We start from the raw sequence: 27,200 nt of genomic DNA, 5'->3' as shown, positions 1-27,200 counted from the left end.
ATTAAGTTGTGATAAATTATTTTCTCTCTGAGGTTTGCATTATATTAAGTGGTAGAGGCAGGACTGGGGTCCAATATTTAGTGTTCCACACCTTGGTCAGTTATTAGGGCCACTTCCTTCATAAAGACCTGATTGAGAATAATACAACTTCTGGCTAGCTTTTTTACTTTTAAAGTAAAAAAATCACAAAGTATTATATATATATTTTTAACATGTATTTTTATTGATTTCAAAGAGGAAGGGAGGAGAGAGAAATGGAAACATCAATGATGAGAGAGAATCATTGATTGGCTGCCTCCTGCGTGCCCCCTACTGGGGATCGAGCTCGCAACCCTGGCATGTGCCCTTGACCAGAGTCGAACCCGGGACCCTTCATTCCGCAAGCTGACGCTCTATCCATTGAGCCAAACCAGCTAGGGCAAAGTATTGTATTTTTATTTAGGGGGGTTTGAGACATCTATCCCCTATTTGGACTGTTTTCCTCACTGGTGTTGATATTAAAAGAAACTAGGTGATAGGTAGTAAAACTCTAAGTTGCTGGCAGATATTCAGAACAATTGAGTAGAGAAAATCGAATTCTTGGGGAAGAATTATCTAAACTCCTAGGTCTTAAGGGCTTATGTCCCTATTCATGGTGCTTTGACACTCAGTGGTTTTATTTTTGCATTCACTGAATAAGGTTTTCTGTTCCTAGTTTTAGAAATGGACAAATAGAACATTTATGAGTTGTTCTTGTGTCTACAAAATAACTAAAACCTAAATTAAACTGTTCTTTTACACTCAGTTTTTAAAATACAGGTCTGAGTACCTTTCAAAAGAGTAAAGATTTCTCACTTGAGTTTGTTTTAATCTTTGAGAAACCAAAATAAACTCTGAAGATAGCTATAATTTTTACTCAGTATATAGATTTGTCCTTATTCAAGTGTTGCATTTTTAGTATTTACTGTTCTAATTAGATAATAATCTTCAAAATACATTTCTGATTTAAAGCCATTTATATTTTAAATTTTCAATAGCTACATATAATTACAAGGAAGATGTAGCTTTGTATAATTAAATAATTAAAATTACACAGTTTTATTAAAAGAAAAAAAGTATTTTTTACATTTGTATTTTTCACATCTTTTTGTCTTTATCATATGTCTTTGGATTAAGTGGTAGTAGTCTATTTTTCTTTCTCTTTATCTTGGGTTTCAATCTAAGTCTGACTTCAAAGTCTGTCTTCTTGCCCACTCTCCTACACTGCAGAGAAAAACAGAATGTGAAGCTGAATACGTATGTGCATATACTGGCATAAACTAGTTATCATCCATTGTTTCTTCTCTATACTTTTCTTTTCAGAATCCAGATTATCTTCAGTATTCTATCAATACAGCTCTCTGCAGTTTAAACTCAGTGGTACATAAAGAAGATGATGAATCCAAAATGATGGACACTGTATAACTTGGTTAAGACTGCTGAGGCCAAGTACTATTTTGTTATAAGAAAGGAAGAACTTGGCTATTTTCTTGACACTTTTATGGGTGCTGCACTTTATTTTTGTTCGGTTTTTGATGGGAGGGGAAAAGAGTACTGACATGTTTTGTAAAAATTTTTTTTATGCGCTGCTAGATTTTTTTGTTTTGGCTCTTTTTTCTGAAGAGAGGAGTGGTACCATATGTTGCAAGAAGTCAAACTGGACTTTGTTTTTTTGCTACTAAATTTGCCTTTAATCTTATTGTTCTTAATTTTGGAATCAAAGTATGAAAATCTGCACAAATGCAATGTTTACAAGAACTGGTTGATTTTAGGAGGCATCTGCTACAGTCTCTTTTTACATGGATGTATACATGCCCTACTCTACAAAAATGATTAAAGATAAAAATGTCCTTGTATCCTACTGCTAATTTAGCTGTCACATCTGGTGTTTTATCATATTAAAAGCAATAAATCAGTAGTTGATAATCTGCTTTACTAAATAAGCTGGGTGATACAAATTAAAACAGTCTTTCCCCTTAAAATTAATAATACATTTGTATTTTTGGCACCATCAGTTAGATTCTTAGCTCTAATATCAAATTTATAGACAATAAATTAATCCCTTAAGTATTCTCAAAACTGTATTCCTTAGAAGTTGATTTTACCCTTTGATTTTTTTAATAGTAAGGGATATAGTGATTTAAAAAGTGAAAAAGCTAATATAGAGGGGGTTTTTTGTTTTGTTTTTTAATAAAACCATCTTCAAGCTCACTCTTAATTTCTTTACTTGACATAGTCTGGGATCTCTCAGGGAGCAAGTTTTAAAAGAATATTAATGGCCTGTAAGAACAAATAAGAAGAAAAATCTGATTTTTAAAATTGGGTTTATTGTTCATTTCACTCTGATGTAGCCAAGGACTTTTTTTAAAGGCAAGAGAAATCTTGTAGAGCTAACTGCCTCGAGCTGCCAACTATTTACTTCTACAAATTTGGTATTCCTTGTGGATAATGATGGCTTTTACTGCATTTGTCATTTCTCTCTAGCTCAGTTACCATAGAATGCTGCTGAGTTTTACTACTTCCAATATAATTCACTTCAAATATAAGAGGATGTTTGATGATTCATTTTATTTGGAATTAGATGACAGTGCTAATTATGCTATCATTATGTGAGGGTTAATCTTCTGACTTATAGGACATGAGCTTTGATTTGTATTGGGTATAGTCTTTGGTTCAATCCCATTGAGACTAGTAGCAAACATTTGGAAGATGACTGAGATTAGGTATACATGTCTCAACTTGTAAAACCAAATATTGCTAAGGGACCCATATGATGATCAGACTTGTAACCATGGACTCATTTGCACCTTGTTTTTACTAACTGGGGTGATAAGGCACTTAGTACCCATAGAAATGGACTGGAATTATTGAATCATACTTATGTAACATCACAGTCTTACCCGTTTTCCGAATAAAACTCTTTTGTGCTTTTGATATAAAGATATGCTCTATAATAAAATGTTTGATTAACTTATATGGTAGTATTTATCAGCCTGTACTTTTTTTTTTTAATTTTTTTACCAATGACCTAGTTACAGAAGCTTTTTGTTTTGTTTTGTATTGTTTTCCTGTTCTGGAGCAACCTCTTATTTTTCCCTTCCTATCAAATAGAGAATAATGTACACAGGAGTAACATCCCCAATTTCACAGAAATGATACTTGAACCATTACTTTCTGTTCCTCAACTTCACTTTCCCCGTAAACATCCAAATTATTTTGAATTTCATTTTGTCTTTTTTAAGTTCGAGGTAATGACTAGACTGGAAGGAGAGATATTATCAAAGAACTGAGTAAACAATGCTTCAAGGGTTTTTTGTTTTCTAAAACAGGTATTATTGAAGGGCTCTTTAAAAGCTGTATATGTTTTTTATTTGCAAGGGGTAGTGTGTTCTATGTTTTGAATATGAAGGTATGATTGGATTTATTTTAGAAGCCACTGACTGATGCCATGATTTGCACTTAAAAACTATAATTTTTACATACTGAACAGTAAATTGACATTCTTTTCTTTTTTCTTTAGTACTAAGAACTAATTCCTATTAAGAGAAGTGTTGTCTTTTCTGTTTCTTAAGAAATAGTAAGAGTATAGTAAACAAAGGGATAATTCATATTTCAGGTTGGACAGTTTTTCTTGACATAAACCATGGAAAGTACAAAAATGAGTGAAACAACTTTGACATCAAAACATCCATCAAGCCCTAACCGGTTTGGTTCAGTGGATAGAACGTCAGCCTGCGGACTGAAGGGTCCCGGGTTTGATTCCGGTCAAGGGCATGTACCTTGGTTGTGGGCACATCCCCAGTGGGGGGTGTGCAGGAGGCAGCTGATTGATGTCTCTCTCTCATCGATGTTTCTAACTCTCTATCCCTCTCCCTTCCTCAATGTAAAAAATCAATAAAATATATTTTTTAGACAAAAGATCCAAGATGGCGGCGTAGGTAAACACCTAAACTGCTGCCTCGCACAACAATTTCAAAACTACAACTAAAAGACAAAGCGTCTATCACCCAGAACCACGGGAAAGCTGGCTGAGTGGAAGTTCTACAACTAGAAGGAAAGAGCAAACAGCATTGAGGGGTGCACAAGTGCTGAAAAGCTGAGGTACGGAGACGCGCGAATCGGGCTGGCAACGGGTGACTGGGAGCGCTGCTGTTTTCAACCCGAAGGGAGATAAGCTCCCCGATTACTCTGAACTCGTTTCTGGGGAGACGCGGGGGACCCAAACTCCTACGGGGAGAAGCTGGACTGTCTGCCGTGGGGTCGGAAAGTGAGGCGCGCAGGAACAATTGTTTATTGTGCTGGGGCGCGGGACGCGGGGACACGGTCAGAGACGCAGAGCCGCAGAGCCGGCTTACTGGCAGCCATCGCTGTTTGCCACGCCCTAGCCTAGTCACTCCCTGAGACCCCACCCTGCACAATCTACGAACCCACCCAAGCTCCAAGCAGCGGCTTTAGCATATGAATGGCCTGCCCTATCACAGCTTAACCTAGCAAACTTGCAGCCCGGGTCAGACAGCTCCAAAACCTCCAAACCCCAAGCAAAGAGGAGAAAACTGTAGTTCTTGCTGTAGCTCCTGCTGGGTGGCCTCAGACAGTAGCTGACCTGCACCCCATTGGAGATCCAGAAGCCAGTGTACCTAGTGGTCAGTGTGAGACACCAGATTTCAACTCCTCACATCCATAAGTGACACATTCAAGAGACAGACTCAGTGAGCACCAAAGCCCAACTGAAACAAGTCCTGCACCATAAGCGTGTCTCCAGCGCAGCAGTTCTTCCATTATAGACACAGCGGGTCCTCACAGCCAATTGGCCTGGAGGTCAATTCCTCCCAGTGTACCAACAGCAATCAAGACTTAACTACACCAAGACTTTGCACTCAGCCAACAAAGGGGTGTACCAAAGACGTCCACCTCAGGTGATTGGGGAGGCTGAGCTACTGGCCCCTATAGGTCACCTACCACACAAAGCCACTCCATCAACACAAGGAAGCAGCAAAATGCGGAGACAAAGAAACATGTCACGAATGAGAGAAATGGAGGAAAGCAAACTAATGGACGACATAGAGTTCAGAACCACATTTATAAGGTTACTTAAGAATCTTCTAAAAACTGCCGAGAAACTTGATGAGACCTCCGAGGAGCTTAGTGAGACCTTCAAGGACCTTAATGAGAATGCCAAAAAAATGGAAAAGGACCAGTCAGAAATTAAGCATACACTGTCTGAAATAAAGAATATACAGAAACTCAACTGTAGATCAACGTACCCCAAGAATCAAACCAAAGATCTGAAATATGAGGAAACAAAAAACACCCAACCAGAAAAACAAAAAGAAAAAATCCAAAAATATGAAGATAGTGTAAGGAGCCTCTGGGACAACCTCAAGCGTACCAACATCCGAATCTTTGGGGTGCCAGAAGAAGAGAAAGAGCAAAATATTGAAAACCTATTAGAAGAAATAATGACAAAACTTTCCCTACCTGGTGAAAGAAATAGACTTACAAGTCCAGGAAGCACACAGAACCCCATACAAGAGGAATCCAAAGAGGACCACACCAAGACACATCATAATTAAAATGCCAAGGGCAAAAGACAAAGAGAGAATCTTGAAAGCAGCAAGAGAAAAACGGTTAGTTACCTACAAGGGAGCACCCATACGACTGTCAGCTGATTTCTCGGCAGAAACTATGCAGGCCAGAAGGGAGTGGCAAGAAATATTCAAAGTGATGAACAGCAAGAACCTACAACCAAGATTACTCTACCCAGCAAAGCTATCATTCAGAGTTGAAGGTCAGATAAAGAGCTTCACAGACAAGAAAAAGCTAAAGGAGTTCATCACCACCAAACCAGGATTACATGAAATGCTGAAGGGTGTTCTTTAAGAAGAGGAAGAAGAAGAAAAAGGTAAAGATAAAAATTATGAACAACAAAGTGACATCAAATACATACCTACCAACAAGTGAATCTAAAAATCAAGTGAATAAAAAATCTGAAGAACAGAATGGACTGGTGAATATAATAGAATCAGGGACATAGAAAGGGAGTGGACTGACAATTCTCAGGGGGGAGGGGGTGAGAGGGGTGCAGGAAGAGATTGGACAAAAATCTTACACCTATGGATGAAGACAGTGGAGGGGGGTAAGGCCTTGGGGTGAGGTGGGGAATCAGGTGGAGGGGAGCTAGGGGGAAAAAAAGAGGAACACCTGTAATAATCTGAACAATAAAGATTTATTTAAAAAAAAAAAATATATATATATATATATATATATATATATATATTTTTTTTTTTTTTTTTTTTTTTTAAAGCATCCATCAAGCCCTAGCCTGTTTGGCTTAGTGCAGTGGTCGGCAAACTCATTAGTGAACAGAGCCAAATATCAACAGTACAACGATTGAAATTTCTTTTGAGAGCCAAGTTTTTTAAACTTAAACTTCTTCTAACGCCACTTCTTCAAATAGACTCACCCAGGGCGTGGTATTTTGTGGAAGAGCCACCTTCAAGGGGCCAAAGAGCTGCATGTGGCTCGCGAGCCGCGGTTTGCCGACCACTGGCTTAGTGGATAGAGCATCAGCTTGCAGACTGAAGGGTCCCAGGTTCGATTCTAGTCAAGGGCACACACCAGGGTTGCGGGCTCGATCCCCAGTAGGGGGCGTGCAGGAAGCAGCTGATAAATGACTCATCATTGATGTTTCTATCTCTCTGTCGCTCTCCCTTTCTCTCTGAAATCAATAAAAATATATATTTTTAAAAATCCATCAAGGCCCTAGCCAGTTAGGCTCAGCGGAGAGAGTGTAGAGTCCCAGGTTCAATTCTGGTCAAGGGCACATGTCCAGGTTGCGGGCTCGATCCCCAGTAGGGGGCGTGCAGGAGGCAGCTGATCAATGATTCATTGTTGATATTTCTATCTTTCCCTCCCTCCTGCTCTGAAATCAATAAAGAGATATTTAAAAAAATATATCCATCAAGGGTTCTTGTTTCATTTGATAAAATTAGTATTCTAATAAAATAGCTATCACTCCATTTATTTCCTGTTATCTCATTTTATCAATGGTAGTGGAAATAATACTAATTTAAAATTATTCTCTGAGAGAGACAGATAGGTAACATTTTCATCCAATTATACCATTAGTATCTAATTGTATCATTAATGGGTTATTTCAAGTTTTGCCTAATTAGCTTATGATCTATACCTTTAGGAAAATCTTTCAGATTAGCATTCCTATTGCTCTTTTTAAAGTGAATAAACATGCTGCCCAAAGAACATGAGGCTAGTAAATAGATTTTCTTACAGAATAAAAAAATGATTGTAGGTTTAGACCAAGTGATCCTGAAGTTATTAATCTTGGGATATTTTCAGAAAAAAATAAAAAGATGTCAATTTACTGTTCTCAAGGTCAGTCATGTATCTCAGTTCTTAAATTGATGTGGGACAGAAATGTACTTGGCTGGGTTTCAGCTAGGCTTTTTCACTTTTGGTAGGAGGAGGGGCTTTTAAATTTCAATTTTGCCTCTATCATACATGTTTTATTAAATTCTATGCATCCATTTCCCATCTATAATGGACATGTATGTACTGTTTCACAGGTCTGAGAAGTATTTGCTTGCTTGCTACATAAGCTAATGGAAGGATACAAAGATGAATAAAAGATTAAAATTGCTTACCATCTGATACGTCACAACCATTCTCATAAGTCTTAAATAATTAGACTTGAAGTTAGATCTTTTCTAAATAGGAAAATAAAAATTCCTAAATCTCTCTCTTGTTTTTTTAAACAGCATGATTCTTCGTGCTGTTTACTTTTCAAACATTTATTTAGAGTCCATTGGTGAAATATGACACATCGCCAGATTGTTTTACACTTTGGTAAAATCCTTCCAAAGTGCAGTGTGGCATGCCAGATTAACTTTACTCAATGCATATATATATATACACACACACACACACACACACACACACACACACACACACACACTCGATCTGCTGCCTCCTGCATGCCCCCTACTGGGGATGGAGCCTGCAACCCAGGCATGTGCCCTGACTGGGAATTGAACCGTGCATTACCTCTTGGTTCACAGGTCAGTGCTCAGCTACTGAGCAACACCAGTGGGGCTAGTGAGCTTTCTTAAAAAAAAAAAAAAAAAAGGCAGATTGAGTAAGGTATGAACATTACAAAATATATCAGCTTTTCCCAAAAGCTTTAAGCACAGCTAGACTTTATTTTGAATGGATTTAAACATTTTTAAATTGTAACTGCCAAAATCACAATCTTGGATTGTGAAGACAAGAAAGCTGTTTCTGCAGTTTACTAGTGTCTGGGAATATTTTCTTTTGTCAATGAGAAGACACAACTTATAAACATGTTTTAAAATACAAATTTAGCCCAGCTTGTGTGGCTCAGTGGTTGAGCATCAACCTATGAAGCAGGAGGTCACAATTCAATTCCCAGTCAGGGCAAATGTCCCAGTTATGGGCTTGATTCCCAGAAGGGGGTGTAAAGGAGGCAGCCAATGGATGATTCTCTCTCATCATTGATGTTTCTATCTCTCTCCCTTCCTCTCTGAAATCAATAAGAAATATGTTTCAAAAAATAAATTCATTCTTGCTAGTAGTAGCAAGTATTACAACAGTTTAATTTGAGGTCTGTAATTAGCATGATTTGTTTTTAACATAGGTAAGTTTTGCCACAATGAGTATCCAAAATACTTTGCTGGAATGCCATTATGAATAGCTGTAGGGGGCGGGGCGGGGAGGAGGGGGTATCTGTGGGCTGGGGTTTAGGAATTTAAGCCAGTATTTAACCTATTTCAAATGGAATTGAGGAATAAATTTTCTGATGGTATTAACTGCCAATATCCATTTCCCACAACATACTTTGCTTATATAAGTTGCACCAAAATAACTATGGTACTCCAGAAAATAGGGTAATGGGGTTAAGTATAGTTCTCATTATCCTTTAAGACATAGTAGCCTCTAGCCATGGCATTCAGCTCCAAACATTTCCATATAGCACATAAATCATGTCATTACAGCATCATGTTTTTTAGCAGATGTGCTCCTCAGCAATGATAGTCTTCATCAGAACTGTCTATGACAGCCGTCACTAACCTTTCAGACCTCACGGACCACCAGTGGTCTGCGGATCACCCGTTGGTGACTGCTGGTCTATGATAGTAACTCAGCATAAAACAAGTTCTTTTTGTTTGCTTTAATAAAGAAAAAAAAAACAATAATGCAAGTGTTTTATATAAAATAAAGTAATGGCTATATGTGCAAAACTTTGGGTTTGGTGTTTTGGGAGGGGGGAGGGAATGGTGATAGGGAAGATAAGTCCTTTATTTCATAACCATGTTCTTCTGCCTGTTTTTTATTCCAAATCTCCTAAGGGTGTCAAGAAGGCCCATATGACTGCAATACTTTATAGCAGGGGTCCTCAAACTTTTTAAACAGGGGGCCAGTTCACTGTCCCTCAGACCGTTGGAGGGCCGGACTATAGTTTAAAAAAAAAACTATGAACAAATTCCTATGTGCACTGCGGGCCCGGGACGAGTCGGCTGCTAAGCAGGACAGGCAGCGGCACCCGGCGGGCCGGATAAATGTCCTCGGCGGGCCACATGTGGCCCGCGGGCCGTAGTTTGAGGATGCCTGCTTTATAGAATGAGGCAAAGTATAACATGAAATGAAAGCAGCCTGTGTACTGTTTTAAGAGTTAATAGAAACCACTCACTAATTCAGAAGCCAGTGAGTCATCAGGGCATGAGAACGGAAGGTGGAAAGGAGTGGGCCCTGTGAACTACCAAAGACAAAGTGGTACCCACAGTTCTAAAATGGAACTGTGTTCTATGCCTTAATACTAACATATGCCTGATAAACTGGTAATAATTCATAAGTTTAGTAGTTCACAACATTTTTTAGAAAGCACATAACAGTAACATTCAAATAAGACATTATAGAAAGTTTTACAAAGAACAGATTGTTGGCTGTAACCCTTTTTAAAAGCCTTGGTCCATTTTGAAAGATCAAATTGAGTTTTTAAAAAAATCAAAAGTTTTTTCCTCCCCACAAAATACATAAGAACCACTTATTGGCAGTTGAATTTTAAGTGCCTAGAATAAAACAGATCATATTTTCTGTTAATAATAGTTTGTACAAGGACTTGTTTCATTTGATTTGGCACCAAGCAAAGTCAGAGCACATATGCCATTGAAGATACAGTCGAGTTTCTCCGCTTCTTGTACTGCTCCACTCCTCCTACCAGACCACAGTACATACGCATGCATCCTTGTGGCCCCAGTAAGGAATCACATCGTTTTTATTTTTTAGAACAGCTGCTTAGGTTACACTCATCAGCATCTTTACTCTTAAGATAGGACAGCAGTGAATGCTAGGATTAAACTCCTTCAGCAAACTCAATTAGTTCCTCATCCTGGCATCCCTTTCATTGCCATACCAGTTAATTTTGATTGCTACATTTGTCAAGGGAATTTTCCCCAGGCAAACGTGATCTGTTTCCCAATGACAGCGCCTGCTTACTTTACCTAGTGCCATGGGTTTGTTTTTTTTTAATTTTTTTATATAATATTTGAATGTTACTCATCAAGGCAGATAAGACATTTTGATTAAAAAGAGAAACTGGCAAGTAGATCCAAAAGCACATCTCTTAACCAAAGTAACATGAAAACATAGGTCTTTACATTTCCCTTTGAAAATTCAACTCCAATCTTTTTGCAGGACTTATGTCAATTTCTAATATACTTTCCTATATGCTAACTGATACATTTTTATGGCAAATTGAAAATTCTGAGTAACTTGAAGGTCCATTTAACAACAAAATAAGTACAACATATATGGCTAGCTTATAAATTTCTTTGTTTAGAGGCAACAGTGAATTTGCATCCTGCAACTAATCTGTAAATCCAGTTGCTTTTTTCTGGAATTTTATAGACACAGTGTACCACAACACTGTGTCCCACGGAGCTAGGTATGGCTTTTCTGGCATCACTCTAAGCAAAAGCCTCTGATGAGACTTTTCCCAAATGACATGGAATTTTTTTTCTTTTCCAGAAAAATAAGGAAATGGTATTAACCACTTAATCTTCTGAACAAAAGTTAGAGTGCAACTGATTGCTCTTTTAGTTATGCTTTAAAAGACTTTTCAAAAGTTTTGTTAGACATCTCTGATGTTTTCAAATTGTACACCCATGGAAGATAACTGGATAAAACATACTAGATGATGTCAAAAGACAAATCTTAGTATCTGACTCATTTGGCACATCTTAATTTCCAGAATAAAATCAGTAGAAATGAACTAATATAATTTTTGAAGAATTCATACATGTCTGAGTCTTAGGACAAGGAGCTTCTGAATGCATGGATAAGGAGCTTCTGCTCATCTTACTAGTTACACGGGCTTTTCCTCAAGGAGTAACTGATGATTTCTGGTTTATTTGTGGCACTTTTGTTTGTAGGAAGGCATATACATCGGGCCAGATCTTGTTGGTTTCGGTTCCTGAGAATGTTTCCAACACTCCTTTTTTCCTAAAGGTGACAAAACCAAAAACACAAGTCTGAGTCTTTCTCATAAACTCTTTCAGAGTGATTCTTAAAAGACTAGAGACCCAATTGGCTGCAAGGTTGACCGGCCAGCACCAACCCCAATTGGGGTGGGGAGGGCCAGTCAGGGGTGGGGACAGCCAGGGGGAGGGGCCATGGGTGGCTGGCCGGCTGGCCTCACCCCCTGGTTGAACTCCTGGTTGAGGGGACAATTTGCATATTAGCCTTTTATTATATAGGACTAGTAGCCCATTGCACAATATTGCGCGCAGTAGGCTGCCCGCCGCTTCCACGGGAGCCATGTGGCTTCCACAGGAGGCGGAAGCGAGCTGCTGGCACCCATGGGAGCCAGGAGGGAGTTGCGCCACTTCCGCAGGAGGCGGGAGGGAGCCATGCTGCTTCCACGGGGGCCGGGAGGGACCCACGCCGATTCTGTGGGAAGCTGGAGGACCTGCGCTGCTTCTGTGGGAGGTGGGCCCTCTGTCTCCTCTCCAGGCCTGCACTCGGCCGTGGAGGCTGCGGGCCAGCCCCCTGTCCCTGTCCGTGTCCACTCTGGCTCCAGGCACAGCGACGAAGCAAGCATTCCGCCAGGCCACTCAAGCTGCCTGCTCTCAGCGGCCGTTCCCCCAGGACTGAGAGGACTGGGCGCCGCAATCTTGTGGCTTTGGGCACTGCCATCTTTGTGACAGAGTGATAGTTAATTTGCATATTACCCTTTTATTAGATATGATAATGTTGATGTAGGGTTTCCATAAGTGTAGGTCTGTGTGATCAAGAGAGAGAGGCATTTGGCTGGGCATTGGAACACCTGGGTTTTGGTTTCAGTGGTGTCCTCTGGCTTACGGAAATGGTCACAAGATTCCAGTGGGATTGTCCCCACTTCCCAGCTTCAAGGATGGACATGATGAGCTCATCAGTGCCAACTCTAGGACTTCTGTTGGCCAAGAGGCTCTTTTTTCTGCTGGGGTAGCTGAACTAGTAGGAGGTTAAGTGCGGTAAGCAGGAGTTGAGGGACTTACACAGGGAGAGCCCACCTGAGATTGAGGCCAACACAGGAAAATGGAGCTGAGAGTGACGAGCCCGAGGACACTGAACAAGCTAGACCCAGCATTCACCTTTGGACATTTTAGTTATAGGACCAATAAATTTATCTTTTGCTTAGACTAGTGTGAATTAGGTCCCTGATTGGTATAAGCACGTTTTATTATAAATATCACTTACCCAGCTCTCTGCTTCACCCCCAGATAGAAGGTGACAGTTTCCTGGGCTTGGGCAGGGTAAATAATAGCTAACACTGAGTGATTTAATAGTGCCAGGGCTGCCATAAGTCTTTACGTGGATTCTCTCACTTAATTCCCTTAATGACCCTATAAAGGAGGTACTATTTAATATTGCCCTGATTTTACAAATGAAAAATTTGTGGCATAGAGGTTGAATCCCTTGCCCAGGGTCCCGGTGCTGGCAGTCTGCAGAGCCAGCATCATTACACAAATCACAAAATTACAGTAACAGCTACTGTAGAAAGTGGATCGCCAACTCCCTTATAATTTTAACCTCTAGAAATAGCTATTAAAACAATTTACAGACTATTATTTTAGTTTCACTGCATACTTTCCCTATTACAACAACAACAACTGATCATTATAAAGTGCTATGTGTCAGAAATAATTCTAAGAGTTACACATATGAACTCAATCTTTCAACCTTCTAACCCCCATTTTGCAGAGGAGAAAACAGGTTAAGACCAAGATAATAAAGGAGGAGCTGGGATTTGAGCTTAATCTGGCTCCGGAGTCTGTGCCCTAAACACAACACTGTTCTGTCCTGACAACTGTATCATTATTCAGTAAGTGAATGAATAAAAGGAGAGGGGATGGGTAAGGAAACTGGATTGTTTCTTAGCCTGAGTTAAATATTATTTAGTATAGATACCATATTTTGTTGTGGGCAAACAAAACTAGGTTAGAATATAAGCTTTTAGCCTGGCCAGTGTGTCTCAGTGGTTGAGCGTCAACCTATGAAACAAGGGTCACGGTTTGATTCCCGGTCAGGGCACATGCCTGGGTTGTGGGCTCAATCCCCAGTGTGGGGCGTGCAGGAGACAGCCAATCGATGATTCGCTCTTATCATTGATGTTTCTATCTCTCTCTTTCCCTCTCCCTCTCTGAAATCAATAAACATATATTTTTAAAAAAGAATATAAGCTTTTAAAGATGATTAACCAAATAAATGATCTGAGAATTGGTTGCCATTTGAGTCTTCTGTCCTATAGGCACAGGAAGTGGATATTATTAGGATTGCTTCCCCAGCATTCATTCCAGCCCTCCCTCCAGACAGCAGAATCTGGGTGAGACTGACCTACTCCCAGCTCCAGGTGTGGACCAATCACTCCCACCCCAGTGACTGCTTTAGAGATGGGCAGAAACCTAGGCCTCCAGCAGTTAGTGCAGGGCATTCTCTGACCACAGTGGCTGTTCCAGTGGGTTCAGTCTGCATGACACTTAAGGCTTGTGTTCACTGGGGAAAGGTGACCCCTCAGCCCTTCAGGAAAAGGGCTGTTCCTGGCAACTGTCAAAGTCAATACAAAGCTGAGAGAATGGCAAAACTAATCAAACTGAAGCATGATGGAAGCCCAACCTACCATCAGGACTTCTCTATTACACATGCTAATGCACTGCCTTTATGGTCTAATTCAATTTGAACTGGATCTTCTAATGTTTTAACATTTTAGCTGTAAAGTATGGACGATTGAAAATTGCCTTAGTGCTTGATCGTGCAAGAGAAGTTCTGAAAATCAACAGACTCACTGGTAGTATTCCAAGACTGGCTCTGTCTGAGCTTCGTAAGCCTTCAGTCTCTTGGCAACCGTCTCCGGTTTATCGTCCTCACGCTGCACGAGCGGCTCCCCAGTCAGATCATCGATGCCCTAAATGGGAGTCAGGGCACACTGGTATCAAACATTTTTATAAGCAGTTATAGGATTTTTTAACAGATTTCTTCTCTATGCAAACACCAAGCACACAAATGTACTTTTAAATAAATGGAATCAAATCCAAACCCAGATCATTGCAGCACAGAGCCATGTCAGTCACCTCCTTAGAGTAAAAGGTTTTCTTTTCTTTTCTTTTTTTTTTCAAATATATTTTATTGATTTTTTACAGAGAGGAAGGGAGAAGGATAGAGAGTCAGAAACTTCGATGAGAGAGAAACATCGATCAGCTGCCTTCTGCACACTCCCCACTGGGTATGTGCCTGCAACCAAGGTACACGCCCCTGGCCGGAATCGAACCCGGGACCCTTGAGTCCGCAGGCCGACGCTCTATCCACTGAGCCAAACGGGTCAGGGCTAGAGTAAAAGGTTTTCTAAGCAGCCTCTAAATAATTTCATGTTGTGGACGAAAAAGGGGTCTTACAAAAAATATCCTCACAAGGTGACCCAATCATAAATTCCTAAATGGGCAGGTCATAGTGGGTAGTCATGCCCCAGGCATATAATTTCTTTAGGAAAAGGTTTATCTTTGCCTTAAGTAAGCCCTGTCCATTGTTTCTGTGCATCTAGGTGACACACCTTTGAAATGACTCAGACCCCTCAGAAGCCACCCTCAAGAGAGCATATAATCTTGTTAACTATCCTGTAATCCAATCCCCACCTTCTTGTCATCTTCCTGATGTTCCCTCCTTAATTCCAAATGCATGAAAGAAGCTGTCAATTGCCATTCTAGGGAGCATTTTTCTCAGTCTGTTGGGATCTTGTTTCCAGACGTATCATATTTGGTTCAAATTTTTATAGAAATTCTCTATAGGTTTGGGCATTCTTATGTTGACCTAAATAAGCCAAGGTGTCACTAATCCCTATTGCCCCAACTCCTAACACACCCCCTGACACAGAGTAGAAAATCAGTAAATGCTTTCGAAGGAATAACAAACCCCTGTCACTCCTGGGATGCCTCCACTAACAAACTGAGTGGACCAGACAAGGACTACACCAGAGCCTGAGACTGTACCCTTAGGAGTTTGGGGCAGGAAGGATTTTCCAAGGTCATAAAACTTCTGCCTATGAGAGCAAGAGGACTCGGAGACTGCTATGTGGAAGGCCAGTTCCATCACAACTACTCACCACAGTTTTGGGAGGGTTGAATTCGATGTTGTAGACTCGGCCGCTGGCTGGATGAATCCAGCGAGCTGTGAGGCGCTGCTTAATGACCTCAAAGGGCACCTTCAGATTAAGCACGGTGTCTATTTTATAAACTTTATCCAGGGCTTCTGCCTGAGGAAGAGTCCTTGGGAAACCTTTACCAAAAAAAAAAAAAAAAAGAGAGAGAGAGAGAGAAGGGATAAAGGAAGAAAGGGAGGGAAGAAGGAAGAGAATTAATGAATGTTGAGCAATCTGAACAGAAGCAGTAATACCAGCCAAGCGAATCAGAGCTGTAGGGCAACTGTGATAATTTCATGTGTTGACTTGATTGGGCCACAGGGTGCCCAGATATTCGGTCAAACATTATTTTGGGTGTGTCTGTGAGAGCGTTTTGGATGAGAGTAACATGTAAATCAGTAGACTGAGTAAGGCAGATTTTTCTCCCTAATGTGGGTGGGCCTCATCTAATCCACTGAAGGTCTGAATAGAACTAAAGGGCTGACTCTCCCCTGAATAAAGAGGGGAGCGCCACCTGCCGTGGAGCTGGGACGTGGGCTTTCTCCTGCCTTCAGACTCAAACTGACACAGCTCTTCCTGGGGCTCGATCCTGCTGGCCTTCAGACTGGAAGCCCTGCTGCACCCCCAGCTTACCAGCTCACCCTGAAGATCCTGGGACTTGTCAGCCTCTGTGATCATGTGCACCCATTGCTTACAATAAATCTCTCTCTCTCTCTCTCTCTCTCTCTTTGGAAACTAAAAATCAACCCATTTGGTCACACCTCTGCCAGTTTACAGTTGTTTTAAGTTACCCTCCAGCTTTCCTGTGTGGTAATCCTCCCTTCCCATAAAATATTCTCAAAAGAGGGGAAGGAACTAAAGTCACATCTGAAGGGAACTTAGGAATCATGCAGTCCACAACCATCCCATGCAGATGAAGAAGCAGGCCCAGAGAAGGCGACTCAGGGTGAGCCGTGGCAGAACTCGGGCTCTCTGCCCACCATCCATGAGGTCTCTGTGCCCAGGAAATGCTCATTCTGCTGCCCGCACTCATTCTGGGCAGCTGAAATGCTAGTGACACGTCACTTACCATCCAATAGCCAGTTATACTGGGTGAGGTTTTTCAGCTCATGCAAGGCCAGCCGAGTCATGATATCATCTGGGATGAGCTTCCCTTGTTCAATGAAAGTCTTGGCTAACACACCAATTTCTACAGCAGAATGAGTGGGGGAAAGCAAATCAGCAACTTACACAATCACAAAAGTGAAAAGACAACCCATTGAATGGAAGAGCGTTTTTTATAAATCATGGATCTGATAAAGAACTTGTATCTTTATCTAAAGAATTCTTACAGCCTAGCCAGTTTGGCTCAGTGGATAGAGCGTTGGCTTGCAACCTGAAGGGTCCCGGGTTCCATTCCAGTCAAGGGCACATGCCCAGGGTTGCGGACTCGATCCCCAGTAGGGGGCTTGCAGGAGGCAGCCGATCCATGATTCTCTCTCATCATTGATGTTTCTATCTCTCTCCCTCTCCCTTCCTCTCCAAAAATCAATAAAAAATTTTTTAAAAAAAGAATTCTTACAACTCAACAATAAAAGGAGAACCCACTTTTTAAAATGGGCAAAGGATTTGAATACAAAAAGAAGATATATAAATAGCCAATAAGCACATTAAAAATGCTTAACATCATTAATCATTAGGGAAATAACAAATGGTAACCACAATGAGATACCACTTCACACTCACTAGAATGGCTATAATCAGAAAGATAAATAAAAAGTGTTGGCAAGAATGATGAGAAATTGAAACGCTCATATATTGTTGGTAGAATTATAAATGGTGTAGCCAATTTGGAAAATAGTATGGCAGTTTTTCAAAAGGTTAAACAGTTACCATATGACGTAGTAATTCCACTACTGGGTATATATACAAGAGAAATAAAAACATGTGTCCACACAAAACTTATATATGAATGTTCATAGCAACACTATTCACAATAGCCAAAAAGTAGAAACAACCAAATGTCCATCAAGCAATGAATGGAGAAGTAAAATGTGGCATATCCATACAAAATTTTATTATTCAGCCATAAAAAGATGTGAAGTACTGATACATGTTATAAAGTGTGTGAACTTTGAAAACATGCTAAGTGACACAAAAAACATATTGTATCATTCCATTTATATGAAATGGTCACAATAGCCAAATCTATGAGACAGAAGGAAGATTAGTGGCTGCCTAGGTTTGGGAGCATTAGAGAAAAATGCAGAATGACTGCTAATGGGAATAGATTTTCTTTTTAAGGTGATAAAAATGTTCTAAAATTGCTTGTTGTGATGGTTGCACAACTCTGAATGTGATATGAAACACTGAACCATATATTTCAAGAGAGTTAACTTTATGTGAATTATATCAATAATGTGTGGGGTGTGTTGTTTTTTTTTTAAAGGAACGATGAAAAATGCCTGGTAAGCAAAACAAAAAGCCATTAAGATATAATATTTGTTAAAACTAATAATATAAAAACCTCTAAATATTTTGTTTTGTGAAAAATAGTCCCATGCATAGTCTAATAGTCTTTTTCATTTATTACTAACAACTCTATATCAATAAACATTTGTGTACAATAGTTATTAAAATCTAAAGCCTGTAATGCTCCCATTAGAGTTTATTTAAAAGAAAAAAAATTATTCAACTCCTATGTCAAAGTCTAAGAAATTTATTATATTTCAAATTTTTACCCCCTCCCAAAATTAAATGCAAGGAACCTTGTCCAGCATATTCTTTGAACAATTGGTTACATATATTCCCTTGATTTCCTATTATTTAATACTAGAGGCCCGGTGCATGAAATTCGTGCACAGGGGGGGTGGAGTGTCCCTCAGCCTGGCCTGCACCCTCTTCAATCTGGGACCCTCAGGGGATGTCATCCTAAACCGGCAGTAGGACATCCCTCTCGCAATCTGGGATCGCTGGCTCCTAAACGCTTGCCTGCCTGCCAGCCTGATTCCCATAACTGCTCTCCCCTGCCAGCCTGATCACCCCTAACTGCCTCTGCTTTGGCCTTGCCACCATGGCTTTGTCCGGAAGGACGTCAGTCTAATTAGCATATTACCCTTTTATTAGTATAGATTATATCTGAACAGACTCCTCATAAAAATACTATTTCTTTTTGGATTCAAAAATTAACAAATTTGGGCCCTACCCGGCTTGGCTCAGTGGATGGAGTGCTGGCCAGTGAACTGAAGGGTCCCAGGTTCAATTCTGGTCAAGGGCACATACCTTGGTTGCAGGCTCCACTGGGGCCCTGGTTGGGGAGTGTGCAGGAGGCAAACATCTCTCTCACATCGATGTTTTTCTCTCTGTGTCTCTCCCCCTCCCTTCTACTCTCTTTAAAAGTTGATTGTTCAAAATAAGCTAATTTTCTACAAAGGTATACACAAATAAAAATAGAAGAGGAAGGTTGGAGGAAAATAGGGAAGTTTAAAACCAACTTTTGATTTTAAGGATAATAATCAGGAATTCTAAAACATATAGACATCTGTCTGAGAGATAAGTGTTAGCATTATATAAAAAGCCATTTTTAATTCTACATCTCCTATTAAAGTTTGGTCATTCTTATAATATTATCCAAACCAACCACACCTCATATCTGAATTTGTTTGGAAAAATAAATAGGCAATTTGTTTGGTTAGCTATGAAGAACAAAGGAGGGCCTGGCCAACCTGTGAATAACAGTTGCTTTTTACATGTGCCAAGGGCTACAGAGAATTAACCTAGTTCCTGCCAAAATTACTTTTAGCAAAGTACATAAAAGTTTATTTTTAAAACATGTCTAAAGAGCCCTAGACGGTTTGGCTCAGTGGATAGAGCGTCGGCCTGTGGGCTAAAGGGTCCCAAGTTCAATTCCAGTCAAGGGCACATGCCTAGGTTGTGGGCTCCATTCCCAGTAGGGGGCATGTAGGAGGCAGCCAATCAATGATTCTCTCTCATCACTGATGTTTCTTTCTCTCCCTCTCCCTTCCTCTCTGAAATCAATAAAAATATGTTAAAAATAAAAAACATGTCATAAGAGCCAAAACTGGTTTGGCTCAGTGGATAGAGCGTCAGCCTGCAGACTGAAAGGTCCCAGGTTCGATTCCGGTCAAGGGCATGTAACTTGGTTGCGGGCACATCCCCAGTAGGAGGTGTGCAAGAGGCAGCTGATCGATGTTTCTCTCTCATCGATGTTTCTGACTATCTATCACTCTTCCTTCCTCTCTGTAAAAAATCAATAAAATATATTAAAAAAAAAAACATGTCAAAAGAAAACAAAACTATCAGAATGACAGGGAATGAGACAAATAATAGATTTACACCCAGTCAAAGATTTACACAAACCTTTCTCAAATAATAAAAACTCAAGTCAACATAGTGGTTCCATCTGGGGAGAGGAAGGAGATGATATGATTGTGGAGTTAGAGTGGGAGGCCCCAAAAGTGCTATTTTTCTGCCTGGGGTAAATGGGCATTCATTTTATTATTCTAACCATACATAAACAATTGTAATACCTTCATGAATGGGATATTTCACAAGATTATCTACACTAATAAAAGAGAAATATGCAAATTGACCATACCTCCGCAATGCCCACCAATCAGGAGTGAGTATGCAAATTAACCCAACAAAGATGGGGTAATTTGCATACACAGACATGGAGCAAAGACTGAAGCCTCCAGCCCAAGCGAAGACTGAAGACTGAAGACGACTGAAGAGGCTTGGCTTCTCTGCTGCGGCCGGAGTGGAGAAGCCAAGCCTCACTGCAGCCCGAGTGGAGAAGCCTAGTGCTGGCAGCCAGGGGAATCTTCGTGCAACAGGCCTCTAGTATTAAAAATAAAAACCTCTCTTGACCAGTGGTCCTCCCTCCAACCATCACCCAATCTCTCTCCTTCAGTGAAACACCTAGAGAGAGCTCCCATCCCAGTTCTATACTCCTCCCCTTCCTACTCTGCTTCAGGATAGAAATGCAACTCAAGAACTGTATGAAGGCCCTGGGTCTGGCTTGAATGTCTCTCCCTGACCTTCCTCCCTACCATGTCCACCAAAGACACAAGCCATGCCCCTAGCAAGGAGCTCCACATCCCCTGGGTCCTTAGCCTCTGCGTATGCCTCTGCATATGCCTCTGTCTCTTCTCTGCTACCTGATAAGCTCTTCTCATCCTTCATGATACATCCTTAAAGGGACTTTCAATGCGAACCTTCAACCTCGTAGGCAACCGGAAGTTCCTCCTTTGGACTTCCATGTGGCAGACTTGTCTCCACTGGAGCACTATCACGCTGCTGAAACTAGCTGTTTATGTATTATTATGGATCAAATGGTGCCCCTCTCAATCCATATGTTGAAACCCTAAACCCCAATGTAGCTGTATTTAGAGGGGGCCTTTAAGGAAACAATTAAGGTTAAATGAGTTCCTGAATGTGGGGCTTTAATCCCATCTGACTGATGTCTTTATAAGAAGAGGAAGAGACACCAAGAATGTATGCGACAGAAGAAAAGTCACATGAGGACACAGTGAGAAGGCAGCCCTTTGCAAGCCACGAAGAAAGGCTACACCAGAAACTAACCCTGTCAGCACTTTGCTCTTGGACTTCTAACCTCCAGAACTATGAGGAAATACATTTCTGTTGCTGAAGCCATCTCGTCTATAGTATTCTCTTATGGCAAACTGAGAAGACACACACACATGGCCACTTGTCTCCCATGCCTACATTCCAATTGTGAGCATCCCCAAGCATGTCAAACTCGTGGCCGCATGCCAAGGCTGCAAGTTTGACATGCTTGAAGTGAAATATACTTGTCTCTGTTTCTCCAGCACCTAGCATACATTAGGTACTTGATGAATCCATGGATGGATAGATGGAGAAATGAGCTGCCTTGATTCCCGTGGATTCTAGCAATGGGATTTTAAGAGGCCTAACTTATTTTGTTTTAGAAAAAATCTAGCAAAAGCCTACTTTCTTTGAGATGGTATTTATCATCAGGTTCATCTTTTTAAAATGCTCTTAAACTATTTACACAAACTTTAGTACACCCACAAAATAACAGAAAGTGGTGAAACAATCCAGATGTCCATAAGTCAAAGAATAAACAAAATGTAGTATACCCATTCAATGGAATATTATTCAGCAATAAAAAGGAATTAAGTACCAATACATATTACAACACAGTAAGCCTGGGAAACATGCTAAGTGAAAAATCCCACACATGGAAGACCATGTATTGTATGATGCCATGTGCATGAAATGTTCAAGTAAGAAAATTGAGACAGAAAGTACATTAGTGTTGCCAGTGGCACAGATTGGATGGGGTGAGGTGGGAATGGGAGTCACCGCTAATGAGTATGAGGTTTCTTTTGGGGATAATGAAAATGTTCTAAAAGAAAATTAAAATCCTCTGTAATTTCACCACCTAGAAATAATTATAATGAAACCTTTGCTGATTTTTCTTATATTCTTTTCTTCTTTGCTGCATTTATGTGTTTGCAATTATGTTATATTCTAAATTATTGCTTAGATACCTTTTTTCTTCACTTATTGTGAGCTCGTTCACACATCATTAAACAATCTTTAAAATATTTAGTTTCATCAAAATTGCCCAATTATTGCCCTAGCGGGTGTGGCTCAGTGGTTAAAGTGTCAGCCTATGCACCAAAGGGTCCCAGGTTCAGTTCTTGGTCAAGGGCATGTACCTGGGTTGCAGGTTCGATCACCAGTGAAGGAAACCAATCAATGTGTCTCTCCCACCTCTCTCTCTCTCTCTCTCTTTCTCTCTCTGCCCCCCTCTCTCCCTCTCTTACACTTTCTCTAAAAATCAATGGAAAAATATCCTCAGGTAAGGATTAACAACAACAAAAAAAATGATTGCACAATTATTAATTTAAACATTTACCTGTTATCAGACATTTGTGTTGTTAACCATTCTTTACTATAATAAACTAGAGGCCTGGTGCATGAAAATTCATGCACTGGATGGGGAGTCCCTCAGCCTGGCCTGCCCCCTCTCACAGTCTGGGAGCCCTCAGGGGCGGGAGGTGACCCGGAGATCAGGGGAAGGCAAAGCCCCCATCACACCTCTGCTGCCACCACTGCCAGCAGCGCAAGCCTCGGCCAGCCCTGGTTACCTCAGCCTTGGGCAGCCCTGGGCAGCTGGGCAGCCGCCATCCAAGGCTTGCCTGTGCCTTGGGCCAGCCCTGGGCGGCTGGGGGACTCCAGAGGCAGGCGTGTGGAGGGGCTGGGCCCACCTGGGGGTGGGCCTGGCCTTGCTGCATTCCTGCCACCCTGGCAGGTTTGAGGGGACTGGGCGCCGCCATCTTTGAGGGCGTGACAGTCAATTAGCATATTCCCTCTTTATTAGATAGAATACTGTAATGACCATCCTTGTACATGAACATTTGGCAGCATCTCTGCTTATGTCCTTCAAATAAATTCCCTAGTGTGGAATTTCTATAACTATGGTACCATCAAATAGTGCTACATAGAAGTATGGCACTAACTTACTCTCCAAACACCAATTCATGAGAGTATTTTATAACCCAAGGCTGTATTTTATAGCTGAAGTTTAAAATCATCCCAGCAGATGTGATTAAGACCTGGAAACACGATGCAACCTGTTGACAGTAGCAAACCTGGAGTAGCTTACAGCTGTACCCTGGAGTCAGGAAACTGGAGTTTGACCCTTAGACATTAGTCCGGCTGTCTCCTTTAAAGATGAGGGAACTGAGTTCAGGAGAGGTAAAAGAACTTGCTCAATAAAAAATAGCAGTTACTGGGGGACAAAGGTGAACACCCAGGTCTCTCGTGTGCCAATTAAATTACACTTTCCATGCAGCATTTACCAACTTGAGATTCATGAGATAATTTTATAGACAAAATATTATCTCAAATAAAAATAAAATTCTAATTTAAAAACCAATAAAAATTTCATTTCAAAGTGTATTTGAAAAATGACTAGTAAAACAAACCTTTAATTTCATGAACATGATGGCTTATTAAATTAAAAGGCTGAGCCACTTTAAAGAATCAAACCAGCAACCTCTCAGTGTATGGGACCTGGCACTCAGCCTACTGAGCGACACCAGCCACAGCAAAGCAGTATTTTTTTTAATCGATTTCAGAGAGGAAGGAAGAGGGGGAGAGGGATAGAAACATAAATGATAGAGAGAGAATCATTGATTGGCTGTCTCCAGCACGCCCCCCCCCCCCTCACTGGGGATCGAGCCCACAACCCGGGCATGTGCCCTGACTGGGAATGGAACCGTGACCTCCTGCTTCATAGGTCGACACCCAACCACTGAGCCACACCAACCGGCGCAAAGCAGTATTTTTTTAAATAAATGATAACATCTCTCTTTTGTGTCTGGGAAATATCCAATCCACTCACAAATATTTGAGAATATGTTCTTGGTGCTGAGAAACAAAACACCTGTAATAATAATCTCATGACACCTCCCTAAACTCCATTTTCTGTTTTCCTTGTTAAAGAATTCCCTGAAAAGACTCCAGAGAAAACAGATGCCTGAGGTAAGCAGAACATCTTTCCTAGTGATCCTCTCCTCCCTCCCTCTAGCCTCTCTTTTCATGTTGTGGAGCCTGAAAGAGGACAGGAGGTGTGTCAGGGATGTTAAGGATAAACAAAGAACATGGTTTTTGAGTTTTAAAAAAGTTTACTTATTCACTTTAAATTTATTTCTTTTAACATTTTGTGCTTTCACAAATTAACATATCTTTAACTCAACTGAAGATGTTCTTTAACCACAGTTATGCGTCAATGCTGACTTATTTTTCAGAGAGTTGCTTAAGGATTCTCTTTACTCCTTTCCAACTGGGTGCAGTACTGGAGACTGCTTATTGTTACATAACTACTTCAGACTGTTGCATCAAGAACATTTAGGGAGCCAAGCAATTTAATTGTTTGAAGAAATAGAATTAACTACAAAATACTGTATGAACTTTTTTTTTTTTAAAGATCAATGTTAAGAAGAGAAAAATAAAAGTAGTAATTCACCAGCTGAATTGAACTCCAAGACACAAACTAAAAACACTGGGGTGGTTGTTTTCTTCATTTAAATGTCAGTATTTTGAAACAAACAAACCCCACTTAGAAATAATCTACATGTACATCAATAGGGGATCCATTAAATAAATTATAGTAGATTCCGCAAATAGATACTTAAAGACTTTAACACTGAAAGAATGAAAGAGATGTCTATGTTGTCATGTGGAAAGATAATCCAGATATAAAATGAAAACACACTGGTGCAGAATACATATACACTGAGTGGCCAGATTATTATGATCTCTGAACGCATAATAATCTGGCCACTCAGTGTATATCCTATATAATAAAAGGCTAATATGCAAATTGTCCCCTCAACCAGGAGTTCGACCAGCAGGCAGGCTGGCCAACCGCCCATGTCGCCTCCCCATGGCCAGGCTGGCCAGACCCCACCCATTCACGAATTCATGCACCGGGCCTCTAAAATATTTATATATATGCGTTCAGAGATCATAATAATCTGGCTACTCAGTGTATAGTATGATTTCACTTTACATAAAATAAGGCATATATATGTGTGTGTGTGTGTGTGTGTGTGTGTGTATATATATATATATATATATATATATATATATATATATTAAGGCTTGCACAAAGGTTTCTAAAAAAAAGCACAGGATACTGTTCTCCTCAGAAGAATGGGACTGAGGTAGTCATAAGAAAGGGCTTTACTTTTATTTTATGTACTTCTGTCCTGTTTCTAATCCCTCCCCCCCCCCTTTTTTTAACCTTGTGCAGGCATTACTTCTGTAATTTTTTTATTTTTTAATATATTTTTATTGATTTCAGAGAGGAAGGGAGAGGGAGAGAGAGATAGAAACATCAATGATGAGAGAGAATCATTGATCAGCTGCCTCCTGCACACCCCCCACTGGGGATGGAGCCTGCAACCTGGGCATGTGCCCTTGACTAGAATGGAAGCCGGGACCCTTCAGTCCGAAGGCCCACACTCTATCCACTGAGCCAAACCAGCTAGGGCTGTAATTTTTTTTTTAATGAGTTCAAAATGAGTTCTATTTTGGAAAATAAAGATCAGCACTTTTGAGGGGAAGGGGGGGAACCCACTTCACCCTGATGTTGACTTTTGGAAAACAGCCTTCTTAAGATATAATTTACATAAAATCGACCCATTGTCAAGTGTAGTTTGTTGTTGTTGTTTTTTGCTTTTTGTGTTTGTTTTTTTTTTTTTTTTACTGGATTTCGTGCTGAGTTATAAAAACTTATTTGGCATGAGAACAAAACAATCTTTCAGATAACCACTCACAAGAATAGCTTTTGTGCCTAAGAAATCTCTGGGGGTATCCAAGATCTACGCCAATTGTGTGACTCCTATGAGGGCAAACAGTGCTCTGCCTTCAGATTATGGGGCAAAGGTCAGAATCAGAAAATCCCATCGAGTTAACCAAGAAATAGAAAAGAAAAGAAAAAAGAAAGGAAAGAAGAGAGACAGGAAGGAAGGAAGGAAGGAAGGGAGGGAGGGAGGGAGGGAGGGAGGGAGGAAGGAAGGAAGGAAGGAAGGAAGGAAGGAAGGAAGGAAGGAAGGAAGGAAGGTTGGTTTTTTTTAGACGCAAGGGCACGTGGAGAATAAGCCACAGTTCGATGGACTCTTAGGAGCAGCTGCGACCGGGGCTGGACATGCCTCTCAAAGCCAAAGGGTTTCCTTTGAACTTTGACGTGTCCTAACTGCTTAGTTCCTTCCCCGATAATCTGCCTGCAGCTGTCCAGATGCTGCACCCGCACGCGCATCCCCCCCAAATTCCAAATCGGCCACAGCGCACCGCACCCTTCCAGCCTGGGCTCCCACCTGTGCCTCGGAGGATGTTGCCTCGGAGCAGATCCCCGCTGGAGAGGTGCTTCAGCTCGAAGTGCTGGGTAATGCGCGACGACACAGTGCCCTTGCCGGAGCCCGGCGCCCCCAAGATCACTGCGCGCAGTAGCCGCGTGGACGCCCCCATGGCGCAGGGAGAGGCCGGGTGGCGCGCACAGGCACGGGGGGGCTTGGTCTGGCTGCGCGCTCACCCGTATCCGCAGCCCGGCCGGAGGCTGGCAGCACAACGAGGCGGCGGCCGCAGCCCAGGCACTCCCGGAAGTGGCGACGGGCACCGGGGCGCCCCTCCCGCGCCCGGCCCAGCCCGGCCCGGCTCTGCTGCTGCGCCCGCCCCTCGATGACCCAGGCGCCTCTTCCCACGGCCCGGCACGCCCAGCCTGCCAAGCCGCGCCCCCAGGGCCGCCCGGCGCCCACCTGCACCCCTCCGCACTACCCCCCCACCCACCCACCTACTTCCGTCTGTTCTCCCCAGCCGCCCCTCCGCACCCACTTTGCTGTCCTCCGCCGCCTGGGCCCCCTCGAGGTCTCCTCGGCCACCCCAGGTCGCCACCCGACGTTACTCAGACCCACCCTCGCCT

General features: G+C 41.5%; 2 protein-coding genes across 6 annotated transcripts in view; one reads left to right on the top strand and one right to left on the bottom strand.

Annotated features, from left to right (window-relative positions):
- Positions 1-26,966, bottom strand: part of AK3 (adenylate kinase 3) — a 51,393-nt gene extending 24,427 nt beyond the window's left edge. The window contains exons 1-5 of one of the 3 annotated variants that reach the window (XR_013960682.1): positions 26,599-26,966; positions 16,791-16,910; positions 15,686-15,858; positions 14,376-14,494; positions 11,351-11,553 (exon numbers count right to left, since the gene is read on the bottom strand). Coding sequence is in view for 2 of the 3 variants with exons in the window: in XM_080669941.1 (XP_080526067.1) it covers positions 11,433-11,553; positions 14,376-14,494; positions 15,686-15,858; positions 16,791-16,910; positions 26,599-26,749 (684 nt within the window). In the remaining variant the exon portion in view is untranslated. Of the gene's footprint in view, positions 1-8,627; positions 11,554-14,375; positions 14,495-15,685; positions 15,859-16,790; positions 16,911-26,598 lie in introns of those variants that run through there. The other 2 variants (XM_080669941.1, XM_080669940.1) reach the window with 2 other exon arrangements.
- CDC37L1 (cell division cycle 37 like 1, HSP90 cochaperone) overlaps positions 1-27,200 on the top strand; it is a 72,095-nt gene that overhangs the window by 41,362 nt on the left and 3,533 nt on the right. The window contains exon 7 of one of the 3 annotated variants that reach the window (XM_080669939.1): positions 3,931-5,337. The exons of 1 other annotated variant lie outside the window; for it this stretch is intronic. In XM_080669939.1, coding sequence (XP_080526065.1) covers positions 3,931-3,960 — 30 coding nt within the window. In that variant the 3' untranslated portion in view covers positions 3,961-5,337. Of the gene's footprint in view, positions 1-1,341; positions 1,887-3,930; positions 5,338-27,200 lie in introns of those variants that run through there. One more of the 3 variants, XM_080669937.1, reaches the window with a different exon arrangement.

Source organism: Plecotus auritus (genome assembly GCF_963455305.1).
Source record: "Plecotus auritus genome assembly, chromosome: 5".
NCBI lineage: Eukaryota > Metazoa > Chordata > Mammalia > Chiroptera > Vespertilionidae > Plecotus > Plecotus auritus.
This window is presented reverse-complemented; position numbering and strand designations above follow the sequence as displayed.